We start from the raw sequence: 18,666 nt of genomic DNA, 5'->3' as shown, positions 1-18,666 counted from the left end.
TCTGCAAAAGCCTAGACCGGATACCGGTTGTTGCGGCACTGATGATGATGGTGATAGACAGCCTAGTTCATTATTCGCCTCAGAGTCGTTGCAGCACTTATTCCTTTATGCATGGACACATGGACACATTTGAACTTTTCGATCTCTGGCAAAGTATTTAGAATGCTTCAACCTTCTTTCCACTGGCTCGGCAATTTCCTCACTTATTCCGTCATAGATTTTACTTAAATTATCTTCTGTTCATTTTTCCTTCCCAATAGAAAACTTTGAGAGAACCTCTACAAAGGACCACTTTTTAATATTGAAATGATATCAAAGATGTTGTTCTTCCTGTCTTTTACCCTGACTTTAATATCATTCACTGTATCAGTAGAACTAAACCTGTCTAATACTGTCAAAAAGAGATTGAGGTTCTTTAGTGCCAGCGCACCCCCTGCAGTGTATACGAAAGTAACCAGCGGTTATCACACAGAAATTTCAGGCCTTCATCAATTCTGCTCAATGACCATGTTTTTCATAACAACTCATTTGTTTATACTTTCATATTTCCGTCTAATATTTAATGAATACTGGCATATTTAAATACTAGGCCACTTATCTATACTTAATTATAGTTTTCCTGTTTATCAAGAAATCTCAGTAAAAACCTTGATTTTTTACAGCCTATTGTGATCCAGTCAACGTAACTTTGATGTCATAGGCCACACCCGAAATTTTTGTACTTTTGACGTACAAGCTTTATCTCTTGCGTACCCCCAGCGGGTTTGGAGGTTTCACTTTATCTAATTGAAGAAAAAAGTATAAACAATTTTATTCTCTCAAAGTCAACAATTTACAATTTTCAATTTTTCAGGAATTGAGAATTTTTTTTTCAGTTTTATTAGTCCAAAGATAACAGCGGCCTCACCTTCAACTTTGTTGACTTATTTAACGCTAAATGGAAGATGGTCACCTTTTAGACCAAAAAAATTGGTACATCCTAAATTTTTCTGAATTTTGATGAATACCAGATTTTAATAAATTCATAAAATTTCTTCATCTGAACTCTGCATTTCCAATTTCCTGTCAGCATGCATTCAGTCACGCGGTTAAAGTCCATTTTCCCGAATCTACGTCCATGCTTGAACTAATACGTACAATGGGAATGGGAATGACGTATCAGCGAGAAATGCAAAAGAAAGGAAAAATATATATATAACAAACATTGCCGGCACCAGATACATGAGCTTTTAGAAGTAAAGTCGTTAAGATAGAACTAGAAAAATGGACGACAAACGCCAGTGTAAATTGACAACAACAGGGAAGGAGGAAGAGCTAAGTGCGTTTGGGCGGAGCACAAAGAAACCCGTCATTCAGTGCAGCGATCAGCGAAGGCTGACATACCCGATGTGACACCGGGACGCCTAAATAAAGAGGAGGCCTCATCAAGTGGCGCGACTGACCGTGCGGAGATGGCAACTCCAATAAATTGTAGTGCCCCTGTTCCAGAAGAAAGCTCAGTCAGAATCTCTAGTCCTGATCAGATGGATTCGGACACAAACCGAGTGGAAGTGCAGTCGACCGTCCTAGCTAGAGGCGAAGAGAACAGGCTCATCAGGAAATGCGCAACAGTGGTGAAGCGAATGCGGTTGACAACGTTCCTCCAGAGGAACGTCAGCAAAGGCGTCAAAAACGGGTTGATGGGACTGGAGGAACTATTGAACCACATCTCCTTCTATAGGCAAACGTGGAGAGCAGCGGAAGATGATTGTAGAGCAGAAGGAGACTTTATCGAAGTAGTTTCCAGGGCCCAAAAAAAGAAGGCGATGAAGGAAAAAGAGAAACAACTGACTCTGCCGCAAAGGCACGTCTGTCCAAAGAAAAGGAGGCTGCCAACCAAAATCCAGGAGCAGTAAAAACGAGGAAACGAAGAAGGACTAGACCGTCGGCTCTGCTCATTAAACCGACGGAAGGCAACACATTTGCGAAAGTCCTTAGTGAAATCCGCTACAGGATGAAACCCGAAGACAATGGAGCAGAGGTGTCCTCCATACGGAAAACGAGGAGTGGCGGAGTTCTCATCGAATTGTGCCCAAAGACGACTAACAAGAGTACGTTCTGGGAAGCGGTCAAGGGGCTATTGGGGAAGAAGGCTCCTGTTTCCAACCTAGAGCCCATGTGCTCTCTAGAAATCCGGAATCTTGACTGCCTCACAGAAAAGATCGAAGTAGAAGAGGCGATAAAGCGTGAATGTCCAGAGGTAACCAATGCCCGGGTATCACCTCTGTAAATGCTCGAGGCCAAAAGCTCGCCGTGATGGAAGTCCCCGAGCAACATGCGAGGAAACTCCTTAGCAGCGGGAGAATCAAAATCGGATGAGTAGTATGCAGAGTGCGAATGCGGATAGTCCCCACCAAGTGCTACAGGTATCTGGACTATGGACAAGAGATGCCGGAGATGCGGCCAAGTGGGTTATCAAGCGAAAACCTAAAATGAAAGCAGGAGTTGCGTTCTCTGCAGAGATCGTTGCGCGTGGTAAGAGGTGATTTTAATGTCAGGGCTCTTGAATGGGGGGAAACGGATTCTGGAAATGGCGGCGAGAACCGGAATCGTAATTTTAAACACCGGATCCACGCCAATGTTTCGGCGCCCAGGCTGTGAAGGAAGCATTCGTGATATCACTTTTGCGTCGGAATCTCTGGCATCATCGGTAAACGGGTAGCGAGTCCTAGAAGACTTCTTCGATCACCAGTACATCGCGTTCGAAGTGGTTGACGCTACTTGCCGGCGAGCACCAACGCGGAGGGCGCTCCGGGGGTGGTAGTGTCAAAGCTGGGACCATCGTAAATTCAGTGATGAACCTGATGACGACGGCGTGTGAGGCTTCTATGCCCCGGAAAGGCTTCAGGCGCGACAAGCCTTCTATGTACTGGTGGACGGCATAAATTGCCGACCTACGGAAGGAGTGTCATAAGCTTCGCCGTTTGGCACAACGTTTGCACGCCAACGAGGAGGCATGCGCCATAGAGGCACAGTATAGGTCAGCAAAAAGGAGACTCCGCAGCGCACGGAAAGCGTCGAGAATTGCCCCCTTTTCCCAATGAGAGAGCTCGAAGAAGCGGTTCTCACTATGAAAAACAAGAAGGCGCCAGGCCCCGATGGCATCCCGGTGGAGGTGGAGGCTGTCATGGAGGTCGTAGATGCGGTTCATCGAGCCGAGGCACACAGCCGCCTATCTCGAAAGATAGTGCTCCTCATAACGCTTGATATCAGAAATGCCTTCAATTCCGTAAAATGGACAGATATGCTAGGCACACTAGAAAACTCATTTCACGTGCCAAGCTATCTCTTGCGAATATTCAGGGATTATCTGAAAGACCGCTCCCTGCTTTATGAGACGCTAGAGGGCCAAAGGAGGATGGAAATCACGTCGGGAGTAGCACAGGGATCCATCCTGGGGCTGGACCTCTTGAACGCTTCTTATCATAGTCCGCTGAAACTCGATATGCCCGAAAAGTCGCGCCTGGTCGGTTATGCAGACGACGTTGCGCCACTTGTTGCCGGACGCACTGTTGAACAGGCGCAAAGCAGACAGCAGGTATATTGACGCGACGGGTAAACGGATAGATGACTGCTCACGATTTCAGCCTTGCGCTGGAAAAAACTGAAGTAGTCATCTTGATCAGAAGGAGAATCCCGACCCTTTGTCCCATATCGATCGGCGAGTTGACTATAGAGTCAAAACCAGCGGTTAAATACCTTGGTTGAATGCTCAATTCGAAGATGAGCTTCTTCGAGCAAATCAATGCAGCAGCGGACTGGGCTGCAGCTGGAGTCGCGGCCTTGAGTCGGCTAATGGCGAATGTTGGCCCTATATCAACTAGGAGACGTCTCCTTATGGGAGCAACGCAGTCGGTTCTGTTCTATGGTGCGGAGGTATGGGCTGATGCCCTTGACAAGGAAGTGCATCGTAAACGCCTCGCTCAAGTGCAGAGGCGGGGAGCTTTGCGAATGGCATCTGCTTATCGCACCGTCTCCAAACCGGCTCTGATGGTGATCGCGGAAGTGATCCCGTTGCCTTCCTTGCCAAGGAGCGTGAAGCTATCTACTGCCGTAAGGGCGATAACTTAAGAGAGGTGGTTCCCCGTGAAGAACGCACCCTTACCGAGTGGCAACTTTCTTGGCAAAATGAGCCAAGGGGCAGATGGACTGCGCAGCTCATCGACAAATTAGACCCGTGGTTGAACCGAACGCACGGTGAAATTGATTACTTCCTTACCCAACTTCTAATTGGGCATGGAGGTTTTCAGTCTGACCTGCACAGGATTGGGAAGGCGCGATCTCCTCATTGTGTGTTCTGCAATGGAGTGGCGGACGACGCAGAACACACCTTTTTCTCTTGCGAGAGGTGGGACAGCTTTCGTCAGCAGCTTTATGCAGGCACAGGGGAGCTCTCTCCAGACAACATTCTCAGAGATGCTGAAGAGCGCTGGCAGCTGGAATCGTATTGCGCATTATGTTCGGGCTCTTCTTATTGCGAAGAAGATTGAACTCGACCGGCGGAGGGATCGGACGGTAAGGGGTTCCCTGAACTGACAACTTCCTTCTTCCCCTCCCCTCCTTAATAATTTTATAGGGTTTCTTGTTTCCATATCATTGGAGTGTCTTAGTAATTAATTCTGTACAAATAAAGATACCGGTACGCAAAACTGACAGGCTGGCATTGAAAACCCTGACCTAAGTTAAAAAATTATTAGCAAGACCTGATATTACAAAAAAAAGATAGATATCTATATTGTTCAAATTTTAAAGGCTCTACCCTTATGTATTTTCATTCAATTTGAATATTTAAAAATATATACAAAATTTCATTAATAAAATGCAATTTTTTAAAACTAAAATCATATCCTATTTTACTTTCTCCATCACGTGTATATAGAAAGCAGGATCCTTGATATCATCCAATGGCTTGAAGTCACCATAAATGGTATGACCCGATTTCGATCCGAAAATTTCCTTGAGCATCGTTGTGAAAACTTTCAATTCATGTGGATAATATGAAAGACGGAACTCATTCTGCTCATTATTAACGTTTATCAGGTAATCCATCGCAACCATTGCAGGCTTACCACAAACATACAACACGGAGGTCTTAATGTCGGCTGTGTGACTTGACTGAAAACGAAACATTGGTTGGTATTCGTAGCTCTTCAAGGATGTGCTCAAATTCACTTACGTTATAATATAAACTCTTCGCTGGTGTGGCTCCAGTTTCCATAATATGATCGTAGTTTCGGTGATCGATAAGCAGCAAACCACCTGGTTTAACACATTTCTCAAAGTTTCGGATTGCCTGCTTTTGTTCCCGTTGATCTCCAAAGGAATCCATCATATGTGCAAATGAATTTCCCAAGCAAAGAACTGCATCAAATCCATCTTGAAGAATATCTCGCACATCATCGTAAAGGGTGAGCCAATTTGCCTCCTCGATAACTTTATGAAAAATAAAGAAATTTAGGAAACTTGTTTTCGGGAAATTTATAGAAATTTAAATTTTGAAGCTGACAAAAACATTTTTCACAAAATTTTTCATGAACATTTAAGGAAAAAATCTAATTTAAATACGCCACCAAATTCACTTCACTTTTCCTTGGATCCAATGAAAAGATTTTCTCTAAACCAATAAATTAATGAATAATAAATTGCGTCTTACTCCAATTATCGAATGCAGGCTCTTTCCTTCGATTCCAACGTTCTTGCAAGGCGTACTTAAGCATTTTGTCAGACGCATCAACAGATACAACCTCAAATCCTTCCTCCAACAGCATAATGGAATCAACCCTATAAAAAGGACAAATTTTTTAGACCAGAATACCGAATTTCACTGTTGAAATTTTTACCCTGTACCGCATGCTACATCCAGCACCCTCTTGCATCCTTTACCCCTAAGCAATTCCACTATAAAATTCTTATAGTTGTCCGTCCTGGATTTTTTGTCTCCTATGAATATTTCCCAGACTTTTGCAGCCTTGCCGTCAGCATATTGATCGCGGACTCCTTCGGCCGAAATTCCAGCGGAACGGGTATGAAAAACTATATCTGCCTCTGGCATTTTCCCGACGACGTATGTTTCACAATAAATTTAAAATGAACTCCCATGAAAGCTATTAACTTCAATCTTTTATAGGTTTCGTGAAAATATAGCTTTGGCGATAGTGTTATCAAGAATATAGTCTGGAATAGCTTTCACTCGCTTCCAGATTTGACATTGAAACTGGTAATATTAGGGTGTCATGCACAAGATAATGGAAGATTCGAACCAGTCCTGAAATATGCACGTGCGAAAGAGGAGAATTTACTATTCCTGAAAATATAGAGGCTACAATAAATCTAATTTCTGTAACGAAATTTGCAAACTGTTCGCTGAATTCGCTCCCAGTAAATATCGCTGAAGTACATTAAACTGAGCAACGAGAAATGGAAACTGCTGCTGACCTTATCTCAGAAACTTGAAACGGTTCGCAATACATAAGAGGTCTCCCTCAATGATTTTGTATAACAGTAACAAAATCAATACTCCGAAAAAATGTGTTTCGAAAACCGCCATTTCTTGCTTCTCGCTTTACCCAACGATAAGTTAAGTAAGTGGAGGAACTCCACTATTGTGGAACCAGACTCTTGTCGAACCAATCTGCCAGCATCTTTATGACAAACAAGACGCAGAGTACCCATATTAAGAAGGCTTCGTTCAAAACTGGGACATTGCTCACACCCCCTGGAACTGCGGGTTTCTTGATCTCAACTGTCACTGCTTCCGAATTCACTTTAAGTTCTCTTAGCCTAACGAAAACCAGCTTACATGTATACTAACTTTTGTCTTTTCTTTACTCTATGTTTTTCCTTTTCTGCGCCTGATCGCTTTGACGAATAGGTAGTTGGTGAAGTTTTCGCGCCCGGCCAGGATACAGTTGACGGCCTGACAGGAGTCAGGTTCAGCGAAGAAAACCGACCACGTGATCCCGCCAATAGGATTACTGAGCAAATCTGATGCTTGGCGAGTGCTTTTTTGAAACATCCGCCGGTTCAAAGAAGGCCGGCCTTTAGTTCCGATAAGGAAACCCACTTGGACCCGCCCCTAACGTTGAGCTTGAAGGAGTGCTCTCCTCGCTCCAGAACTCTAAAGGGCACTCGTATGGTAGTTGCAGCTGCCTCCGAGAAGCGTCCACCAGAATAAGGATCTGTGAGCATGCCTCGAGGATCATGGAGGTGTTAACTTCCGGTGTCGTGTGTCGGGAAGGTAGAGTCGGCCGCAGTTTCGAAACCATGGCTCTGAGCAGACGCAGCATGCCAAAGTCGCTTAAGCCTGATCCGATGTCCAGCACAGGGTTGGCGGGGAGGCGCAGTTTCTCCTCGTACACCATCTGCACAAGGTTGGTCGTCAACTCTTCGCGGTGGGCTGTGCGAATGCCGAGGAGGACGAAAGGCAAGAACCGCCACCACGACGGATCGTCGCGAGCCATTAAGGCAGCCTTTAGTATCCGATGTCAACGTTGCAGCATCCCATTAGACTGTGGATGATATGTAGTAATCCTGTGGCGTTTAAAAACCCAAGATCTTGCCTAACTCCGAGAAAAAAGTAGACCCGAACTGCATCCCCTGATCCGTGATGATTAGGACTGGTACACCAAAGCGCTGGATCCACTCTCGACAAAGGGCCTGGACACATGATTGTCCCGTTGTCAGTCAGAGGTATTGCTTCAGGCCACCGCGTAAACTTGTCGATAATTGTGAGGCAATACGTCTATCCGTGCGAGTCTCACAAAGGGCCAATGAGGTCAAGATCCACGGTGTGGATGCGCTTGATTGACCGAGGGAATACGACCAGTAGGAAACTACTGGTCTAACTACAATTTACAATACCCCCTTGGTCAGTACAAAGCTGCTTGTAGCTATGGGGTAAGTTGCTTCCGAAATATATATCTACATTGAAAAATAAAATTTGTAGTTAGACCAGTAGCTTCCTACTGGTCTATCAATTCCAAATACAAGTTCAAGAAGTTTCTTATCTTCGGCACAAAATCAATTTAAGGCTAGACTATAAATAGCTGACAATATCTAATCTCTTTGTATTTGGAGTTTGCCTTCAGGCTCTGAAACTCTGCGTCGCCTTTCTGCGCTTTGGCGATTGCCATATAAGCAACTGCAGCGGGGACTGTTTCGAAAAGAAATTCAACGGTTGCTTTCTCTGACGCATCGACAAACACAACTAGAGGTGCATCTGGCCGAGGAAATGCCAGTAGTCAACTAGTTGTTATTTGAAGGTTTCAAACGCCTGGACGGCCTCAGTGGTCCACGCAACCTCTCGGGAGTCTTTGGTCTTGGGCCTAGGCAAGTAAGCGTTGAGGATCGCTTGGTGATGAGCAGCCTTCGGCAAGAAACAACGATAAAAACTTAACATGCCAAGAACATTCGCAGATCCTTCATCGTGGTTGGCAGGAGAAAACTCTCAATCACTTCAACCATGTCTGGGTCAGATTGGATTTCGTGAAGGGTAATCGTGCGGCCGAGAAATTTTACCTGCTTCTGTAGGAATTTGCATTTTTCAACGTTAAAAATGAGTTCCGCCTCAAGGAGACGTTGAAAAATGCACTCGAGATGGTCCAAGCGCTCAGATTCGGAAGAAGAAGCAACCAAAACATTATCTATGTATACGAAACAGAAGTTTAAATTTCCTGGAATAGATGAATTTCCGGAATATCTCTGCAGCACTGCGCAAGCCGAAAGTCATCCTGGTGACTTCGAGGAGTCCAAATAGTGTGCAGATAGCCGTTTTCAGTATGTTTTCGAAAGCAACAGGGATTCCATGGTACGCATTGGCTAGATCTGTCTGGGCATTCAGACGCCTGTAATCTCCGCATGGCCCCCATTCGCTGTTTGGCTTAGAGACCAAATGAAGTGGAGATGACTAACAGCTATTGGAAGGGTCTGCAAATACCCTGTTTCATCAAATCATGAAACTCTTTCCTGGCAACAGCTAGCTTTTTGGGTGATAGAGGACGAAACTTTTGAGAAGATCTGGGAGCCAGTAGTATTGATGTGGTGCTGCGCATCGTGCTTAACCGGCTGAGAGAAACTACTTTCACTATTGATGCTGCGGTATTTCCTGAGGAGTGCGCGAATAAGATGGTCGGCAACGTCCGCGAAAACTATGGAAAGGGTATCGTTTGCGCTGATGGAAATCTTCCCTGACAATGGGGGTACTAATGCCCGCCATAACGAATCACTACGTAAACGTTCGGCGCAATCCGAGACTCACGTTCACCTGCTTATAGCCATAGGTGCGGATAGGAGAGGAGTTCAGCCAATCGTAAATTCTGCGGTATCAATATATTTGGACGGGGTACCGGGAGAGCCAACACCTCAGCGCCCGAGGGTCGAAAATCGTAAGGCGATGGTTTTGTGCGTCCGCAGGGGCGAATTCACCACGGCGATGCATTTGTGATTCGCGCTTCCGATGTGCCGCCACAACCTAAGGGATGTGTGGTACCAAATGACTTTAATATAGTGTTTCTGTTTGGAGCTGTTAATGCCAGTTCACTATAGAAATGGACTCCAATTATGTATTTGTTCTCCATACGAAAAGCCGGGCCAACTCTATACATTCATTACACCTTTGGGACTGTGCATGTCACAGTTCTTCGTCAGCAAAGCAGAATGTAGGACTTCTGTATTGTTCCTTATTCAGTATTGATACACCATATAGTTTTGAATTAAGATACATTTCTAAATATTCAACTATTAGGGTAAGTCGAATTTCAGCCCTCATAAAGCTTGTAGTGTATAACTATCCTTTTTTAAATTTTTTAAAAAACAAAATTATTCGAGTCATTTTAGCATTCACCATGAGCACCACTTGATACCGCCCTATAGCCGATAAAGGGGCCAGTTGGCAATATACATATCTCTAACGAACCGATCGAACTTCCACTTAGCAGCCGAATAAAAACGGCAAAATCGCCTCCGAGATGATCGGTTAACTGACCTTATGCTTTTCTTGTGAGTTTTCGAGCCTCCTTCAATAAATTCCATCCTCCACTTGTCATCTTACCATTCTCCCCTGCCTTTCTCCTATACTATACGTCGTAGCCTCCATTGTCCCCCAGGGGACAGGAATAGGGACAAGAGCAGGGGCAGGAACTAGGAACACAGGACAAAGGATGGATTACAGAAGACGGGGGAACAGGAGACAGGGGACGGTTGGTACAGGGCAGGGGATAATACCCTCCCTCACCTATTCTCTATCCCACTGCCTGGGTGGCCTATCTGCTGTTCCCTGCCCTCCGACCTGTGTTCCTTACGCTTTATCCTTTATCATTTATCTTGCTCCAACGGCGAACCAGACATAGTACAATCCCCTGCTCTGTGAACCGATAGCGTGACATGGTTCCATACTCGCCACTCTCCGATGAGAGTTGCTACACCAGGTGATAGCACACTGATTGAAGTACCTTTATTGCCCAAGTGAAGGATCTGTACTTCTGTTCCTACTAAAAAGTTTAGCAGATTAGGTTCTTGCTTATTGTTGTTGGATCTTTTAAAAAAACTACCCTATCCTTTTCCCCATGTTAAGATTGTTCTGAAGACCAAACTGTTCAAGGTCCTCAATTTTGTTCTCTTCCTGAGCAAGCTTCACTGGGATATTAATAAAACGATGTACAGCTAAAATGGTTATTCTCGTGTATGCGGGAAAAAATAAAAATATTTACAGGATAAGGAAAAAAACCTAGTTGTTTTTCCAACTTATATACCAACTCTAAAAAAAAAACATGGACATTAATTTCAACCTGCGTTATGAAATTGCTTAACGCATCTGTGCCACTTGGATGAAGTGGCGTTCTACAGCTGGCATTCTTTGTAATCGACGTGTCAACGAATGTCCCAAATTCAAAACTGACCGTAGTGTCGTCCGCCTCGTCGCCCTCTATGGTTCTGAGTAATGGCCGACTACATACATGAGTACATAAGACAATGAACGGCGCCTCGTAATAATGGGTACGAAGATTTTTCCTTGTACCAGTGACGAAACACGGCATAATCACATACGAAATGAGGACATTCATGATCGTTGTGAAGCTGCATCGATTATGGTAAAATTGCGAGAAAGTCATCTTAGATGGTATAGGCACATGCCAAGACTAATCTGAACATCGAAATCAATGGCAAATGAGCAAAAGACCGGCCAAAACAACCACGGATTTATATGTTAGACGGTGATTTAAGCTTCATAGCTCCCTCCATGTATGACCGAGCCCAATGGCGCAACCGATCAGGGCGAGCTAACCTCGCCGTACGCTAAAGAAGAAGGCTCAAATACGATTACCCAAGTTAGTGAAATCAATATTTTAGCAATAACTTATGGAATTGACCCGAGCTTTTTTTCATTGCCAAACAAAAATTGATTGATTGCACTTGGTTGGTGCAACTAGCTCCTTCGGTAGGAATTATTCTCGTAGTGGTGTCTAGATAATCTAAAAGAGTCAAAGGAAGCTGGTATAGCAATGTTATTATATTGTCACGAAATCTACAATCAAGCCCTGAATAAGCGAAAACGAATATTGTGTGCCACTTTATCTAAACCCGAAGTCGAAATTAGTAGAAAGCCAGATGGACTATGAGAACATACACAGAAACTAACCATAAGAAAACATACACGAATTGTAGGTAAAGTTTTTCGAAGGATAATAAAATGACACAAATTTCGTTTCACCATTCAGACCCAGAACGTCCAGCTGATACCGCTAAAATGGAGACCGATAAAATTATTATCGAGGAGAAGTGCATACATTTTAAAAATCAGTCCTCATCCTTAAACAATACCAAGCAAAATCTCTCCACATAATCTATAGGAGTAAACATACCAGTAAATATGCATGTATGACTGGACTGACCAACTTGCCTCTTAATTTGAGGAAACTTACAGGTACAACTCCGCATAGATGCATGAAATCAAGACCAGCTTCCCAAGATGATAAACTTCCATCCGCTGATTATCACTATCGTCATCAATGATGCAAAGACTCCGGGCTTAGCTTCCCGCAATCAAAACATTTCATTTCATTTCAGCTCCTGCTATTAATTCCGTCCTTAGACGCTTGCCGAGTACGGTCTTCCTTCATGTTGTTTTTAGCTGTAACTTTCGACACCAGATAGAAGAATGAAAGAGCTTCGAAATTGTATCTTCCTAGATCTTGTCACCGTTCCCGATACTGAATACCATAAATTCGATCTTGTTTTTATCGATATGCATTCCCAAGTGTTGTGCCAAATAGTTAATCTGGACGAAAACTTCTTTCGAGTAAATTTTTCATCAACGTTAATATCGAACAAAATCTTACCTCATAATACAAGCAACAAATTAACTTGAAGAATCCGCCCAACTCGCAATTTACTCACGGTCGTTCTGCTGATGCCCAATGTCCTCAGAATCACAATTCCCTTAAGATTTCACAACACCTGTAATCTAGATTTAGACAAGTGTTATTAAGACTTTTCCACAAGAAAAAAACCACCAAGTATTACCAAACATGTGTGAGATGGTAGTATTTAAGATAAACATACGAAATGCCTGGCACTAGAGAAAGAGCAGGAATATGAAGTCAATCGACGAAACTCTAATTCCACCGTAAGAGAAGTCGTCTAGTTCAGAATAGCTTCGTAGAAGAGGAACTCCTTCTCGAGGTAATTATTACTAAATACAATTGCTCAACTTCTCAAGAAATCAAGCTGTTCTTTCCAAGGAGCTTATATACATGATTGTTTTTAACCCCTTTGTGTAGAACAGGGTATCAATCGCGTCAACTCCTCTCGCAACTTCCCAAGACGGTAGCACTCCTCCTCTACTGTTCTGCGCCAAGTACTTCTGGGCGGCCCACTCGTCGGGCATTTTGGGAGATTAAGTACCACTGCATGGCATAGCCAACAATGCAATTGTCGCCGCTCTTTAATGTGTGGCCTATCATTGTCCACGGGTAGAACAACGAAGTTCTTTGTTTGAAATACTATCAGGCCAGCATACTTTGATGATATGAATGATACACGAAGGCTTGTAACTTTCGATTAGCAGCGAAAATGGATCTAGCACTGTTAATGCGTCGGTCAGCATCCAATTCGGTGCCACCTTCGGCAAAAACCACGCTTCCTAGATATACAAATTGGTCGATGCCTTCGATGCTCTGCCCATTAATGATTAAAGATAGGGAGAGTACGACGATCCGTTAGGCTCACAAACTTTGTTTTATAGGTGTTTACCTTCAGTCCAACTCTTCTTGACTCTCTTTCCAAATCCAGAGCTACTTGGCCAAGAGTCAATATCGATGACAAGATGCAACCTTGGCATACTCCGCTTTGCACCACAAATTCCCCTGAGATTCCACCTCGGTGTAGAACATGACATTTTACGCCATCATATGTCGCTCGGAGATTAGATATTAGTTTCTCTGGAATGCACCCCCTGCTTAAAGTACCCCAGATACAATCGAAAGGTTTCTCGAAATGCAGATGAAGTGCAGATCTGGATCCACGCTCTATTCTAAACTGATCTACGGAAAAGTAGTCAATGTAAGAGGATCCGAAGCGGAAACCAACCTGCTTTCTGTTGATCAAGTCTTCAGTGTGTTCTTTGATGCATTCCAGAATTATTATTATTTTTTCCACTGGTCACCCTCGAGCCAAATTTTGGAATCTTAATGGTCCCAGAAACTGCAGGTCACGGCGCACATCTTACTGAACTTTCTGCAATTTTACATGGTCTTGAAGCTCAAGCGCGCCATGCTCGCCATCACGACAGTAGTCAATAGAGTCTTGAATCCTTTCTATTTATCAATCCGCTTCTACGATTCCGCAGTCATCCAGATCTTATAATGTCCCTTCTGGACGAACACGACCTGTGGAGCACCCGAAAAAAAAGCATTTTTGATGGCAACACAATGTTCATCGATATTCTCAGGCGGGTTAATCCGGGCATCTGTCGTCCAATCAGCAAGATATCTCTCCCACTGTCGAACGCTAGATCGTGTAAGCGGTCGATTTTAAACTTGGACAAATGACAAGGTGATGGAAGTTGCGGAAATACGCGCACTTCCCATCATTATCGTTACGGTTGCCAAGACATTTCCCCATCACATGTCCGAGCAAGGTATTATCAAAGCCCATCTTAGCATTCAGATCACCCAACACGGTCACAATTCCAGATTCGTGTCTTCTACCATTTGGCTCTCCAAAAAAAGCACATTGCCGCAAGAGGTGGAGGAATACTCTTCGGAGTATTACCATCTTACAATTGCTAGGCTCAAAATATCCAACTTATCTACCTCAAATGTATCTTAATAAACTCGGGCATAGATGGTTCAAGCCTGTTTGAAGAGGACGAGGTTGTCTCAGGTGGCGTAAATTTCATTCGAACTAACAGTATTTATTATTAAGCGGATAAAATGATACCCCTTGAGGTAGTCAGTTCCCCGTATGCTGAGGGTTTAGAATTCATTCAAAGATTCCGGGGACCGGTGCCACTTAGAATATCAACTGCTAAATTCCAATTCACCATTAAGAACATCTCAATAGTACAGTGTTACGCACCAAAGAGACAGTGAAGAAGGAAGCTTTCTATGAGCAATTCAATACAATCCGGTGGAAACTTCTTAAAAGTGACATCCGAGGGGTTTGTGGCTTTTTACAGCTTCCACCGCCTCGTAGTTGTCCAAGCGCAGAGCCTCCAATAGTCAAATCGACCACAATGCGATCACTAGCAGGATTAGGAAGGTCTTCTGGATGTGCAACCCCAGAGGGCACTTACATCTACCTTGGCCGAGGCCATCAATTAACAGTCACTTGAGTATTCCGCCAGCATCTACTCACAGGAGCAGAGTACTATACATCGACCCGCTAAACTCACACTGCCGCTTTGCGACCCAATAGTCATTCAACAGTGGGAAAACTACCTTGGTAGACGTCTTGAAAGGTTTACCTGACAATATTGATCAGTATTAGGCGGCACACAAAAGTGCTCTTTTCTCTGATCCAAGTCAAGTTGTTAGCCACGTCCAAAAAAAGCCGTTTAAGATAAACCCAACTTCTAAAAGTTGGGAGCAAATTGACGTAGGGAACTGAAGGTGATAGCGTGGAAAATCTCAGGAAATACAGCATAATGTGCATAATGACAAAAAAGAATTTATTATTTCGGTAGTCAGGGAGGCACATGAATTCTGCGAATCTCAAATTTTCCCCAGTAAGTATGTAGAGGAAGAAGAATCCGTACTGATATATGGGAAAGGAACCTTAAAGTGACTGCCACCATTACTTGATAGCTCCAACCACTCGTCGAGATCTGTCTGTTTGACCAAAGCCTGACTCAATTTCGTACGACATTCGTACGGACAGGTGAGCTTGTTTGGCATATGAGGGGTCCGAAATACATATCTTCTTGATGTTGTTTCAGACCTAATTGAGAACAATTTACTCTCACTTTTTTTTGGTCGATGATCCCCTCGCTTTTGGCTCCGCGCCAATGTACGCAAAAAAGACGGAGATGGCTATCGTTTTCGTCTATGGCACTCATCAGATACTGACTTACCTCTAATTTGGAAACAGCGTAACCGAAAGTGGCTACAGATGACAGTCGATCCTTTTTATATAATCGCAAACATTACATGGGTGCGCACAGTGTCTGATGAATTCCCCCTGCCCTTGCCCCTTGCCCTGTTAGTCGTCTTCGTCTATGTTGATTAGAAAGGAGGAGTAGCAATGGCTAAGTACCATTTTAAAAAATGACCGATTGGATATACTATCCCAAGTTAACCGACGAATGGATCACCCTAGAAACATGTGACACGGAACAGTAAAGAATGAATGTAAGCTTCCCAGAAACATTCTGTGTGAGCTGACATTTTGTCGAACCGCAACGATATGATGTAGGTGTGGTATAGGCGCTATTTAGGGAAAAATGCAACTACATAATATGCATCCGCTGCTTAACTACCTCCTAGATACAAGAGAACGGTGGCTGATTATTGTATGTTGCCCAATTGTTATCTATTTCTTGGGGTTTCTTACGAAATTTAGGAGAAAGCTGATAGGATGTTCGAATGTCAGCCTCCAGTAATCATAACCAAACGCTATTCGGTAGTCATCACCAACGGGGTAATAACCGATGGCCGATCTGAACCTACGAAATAGGAGTGCTAGGGGCTTGTTTCACCTACGTCACCGGTTGCCCCGAAGTTGTAGTACGATAGTCCGTAATTTCTAAATGTTAGGCTGCTTGGATCAAATTCGCTGAGGTCGACCTAATCCCGACTTATCTATTAATGCAAATCCCAAACCTTTCATAGATCCATGGACTTCGCTTTAATTGTAGAGAAAAAATACTTCAGAAATAATGTTATCTATGTTATTCGAGTTAGGTGATTAGTAATGAGTTTCACAATCTCAGTGTCAGTCTTTTCTACTTGAAACAACACATACACAAGAATTATGGTGTTTCCACTGATAAATGTCGCACATGTATTGTATAACACTAAATAAGATTCTTTTAGTAAATAGCGCCCAATGTGGGAAGCAATCTATTTCGGAAATCTTTTCGCTTCTTATGCATTTTATCAAAATCACAAATATGAATGTTACCCCCACAGAAACAAGAAGCGCCGTCGAGATTTTTGAACTTCATTATAATATTCTGATTAAGCGAATTTAATGTCCTCAGTATCGAGAGGTTAGACAGATAATAATATTCTAAAATGTAAAATGATTTCAAATTTTTTATATTGTCTGTCTAATCTTAAATGTAAATATTGATGACCTTCAATGAATTTCCACTAGTTTTTGAAGAGAATATGAGGATTAGTAGAAATCTACAAATTTAATAAGCGTACTTAGCTTTAGGGGTGTAAGCTATGTTATACAATAACAAAATTGGTGATAATTTTCTAAATCTTACTCGAACGGGGAATTAGAAAAAAATTCAATAATTTCAATTATTTATTAGTATCTTATTCTCAGAGTATATTGTTAAATTGTCTGTGAAACTAGAAGAAATAAATATAAATATAGTTAAATAAAAAACATGTACAAATCATCTAAGCAATTATAGCTCAAACGAAAATTGATTTTTTATCCAAAAGACAATTTTCTAAGGATCTTACAAGAAGCCTCCCAATATATCTTTTATTTCATGTAAGAAATGTATATATAACACAATTAATATTAAATTTAATATTTTATTTTTCCTTTATAATAATCGTTGGCGCTACAATTTATATCGGATCAGGGCCTTGAAGTGCGTTAGAGCACTTCATTCAAGACAATATTTCAGCCAACCCTAAAAGCATTCTAAGAGGGAGTTTTCCCAGAATCAAGACAAAAATAAATAAGAGAAATTTTTGCTGAAATTTTAATCCTAATTTTAATTAATTAATATTAAAAGGTAATAAACTTTAAGGAAATGCCTGCGCTAATATGAAATTAAATTTGCATATGTATATTACGTCCCTTAAAAACTTAAGAAATACATACAAAGGTGGTAAAGTTGAGTTTTAATTCTATTCTAATTGTAACTACCAAATTATTACCTTAAAGACGAACCCTGATTATTGCTTCAAAAAATCCCAAAAATATGCAAACTGACTTAATTTAAGAAATTATAATCATTAATTTAATCAAACGCTACCGGCTAGTCACCAACAGATGGCAGTTTAGCTGATTTTACTTAAGGGGTGCTCCAGAAATATAAAAATAAATGGGAAAATTTTCATGAAGTTTATCAAATCGATCTGATCTTCAAAAACAGCTTTTATTTTTTCTCATTTCTAAAGAAAAAATAATTTAGAATTAAATTAGGAGATGGAAGCAGCTGCTTCCAAAATGAAAGCGTTTGGGGTTTGCACGTGATAACCTATAGACGAACAGATTTTTAGTACCGACCGACAGCTGGTTTGATTTGGTTGAGTCGAATTTTTCATGATGCTTTCGTATTATGACGTTTATAAAAGAAATATCATAATAGTTTATTAAATAGTTAAAAGCTTCTGAATTCGACTTGCGTTATCAAAGGAAAAAACTTATTAGGGCACTGGCATACGAAGCAATTTCACCCGCCATGATAGTCGCAGACAACCAACTCGAGACTTAATAACATGGCTATGAATAAGCGCTATCACGAGGATAAAACTGCCCTTACCAGAAGAAAACTACTGATTTTCTGGCAATTAATACGTTTTCCTGAATCGAATAAACGGCAGTAATGCTAAGAATTAATGCAGAAAAATGAGCAAGACATTCTTGAAGCCAAAGGAAAAAATTATCATGAAAGCCTTTTCGATAAATTGCCCAAATTTGACTTCAATGGAAGCGCCCTTCAGATTCTGCTGAGCTCTTTACTTCCTAACGGGGATTTGTGTTCCCATATTTTCCTCTTAAGACTTTGTAAGTAACAGAACCCTATAAAATTGGAATTATCTGCCCTTGTCTGTTTCATATTATTGTACCGTGTCTCAATTTTCGTTTCATTACAAGTACACTTATTTAAGGGCACTTGCGAGGAGGTGCAGTTGAATGCCCGTTTTGGGAAACGGAAAGCCGCGCAAATAACTTGAAAACATCAAGGTTTCAAAGGTAGTTAGTTACTTAAGTTTACTG

General features: G+C 42.3%; 1 protein-coding gene across 1 annotated transcript; it reads right to left on the bottom strand.

The window, feature by feature from the left end:
- Positions 1-4,770: 4,770 nt before the first annotated feature.
- On the bottom strand, positions 4,771-6,153 carry LOC119660372 (glycine N-methyltransferase-like). Its single transcript, XM_038068889.1, has 4 exons — positions 5,880-6,153; positions 5,693-5,820; positions 5,216-5,472; positions 4,771-5,154 (listed from the first exon to the last, which is right to left on the bottom strand). The coding sequence occupies exons 1-4, from the start codon at positions 6,089-6,091 to the stop codon at positions 4,888-4,890; spliced, it is 864 nt and encodes a 287-aa protein (XP_037924817.1). The 5' UTR covers positions 6,092-6,153; the 3' UTR covers positions 4,771-4,887.
- Positions 6,154-18,666: the final 12,513 nt, after the last annotated feature.

This window comes from Hermetia illucens, chromosome 6 (genome assembly GCF_905115235.1).
Source record: "Hermetia illucens chromosome 6, iHerIll2.2.curated.20191125, whole genome shotgun sequence".
Taxonomy (NCBI): Eukaryota; Metazoa; Arthropoda; class Insecta; order Diptera; family Stratiomyidae; genus Hermetia; species Hermetia illucens.
Note: the sequence above shows the minus strand (reverse complement) of the source record. Positions and strands in the feature narration are given on the sequence as shown.

Excerpts from the sequence above, each read along its gene's own strand:
- LOC119660372 (XM_038068889.1), bottom strand. The coding sequence starts at position 6,091 with ATGCCAGAGGCAGATATAGTTTTTCATACCCGTTCCGCTGGAATTTCG. Across the intron at positions 5,821-5,879 it reads GATGTAGCATGCGGTACAGG|GGTTGATTCCATTATGCTGT; the intron begins GTAAAAATTTCA and ends TCCTTTTTATAG. Across the intron at positions 5,155-5,215 it reads CGAAGAGTTTATATTATAAC|TCAAGTCACACAGCCGACAT; the intron begins GTAAGTGAATTT and ends TTTCGTTTTCAG.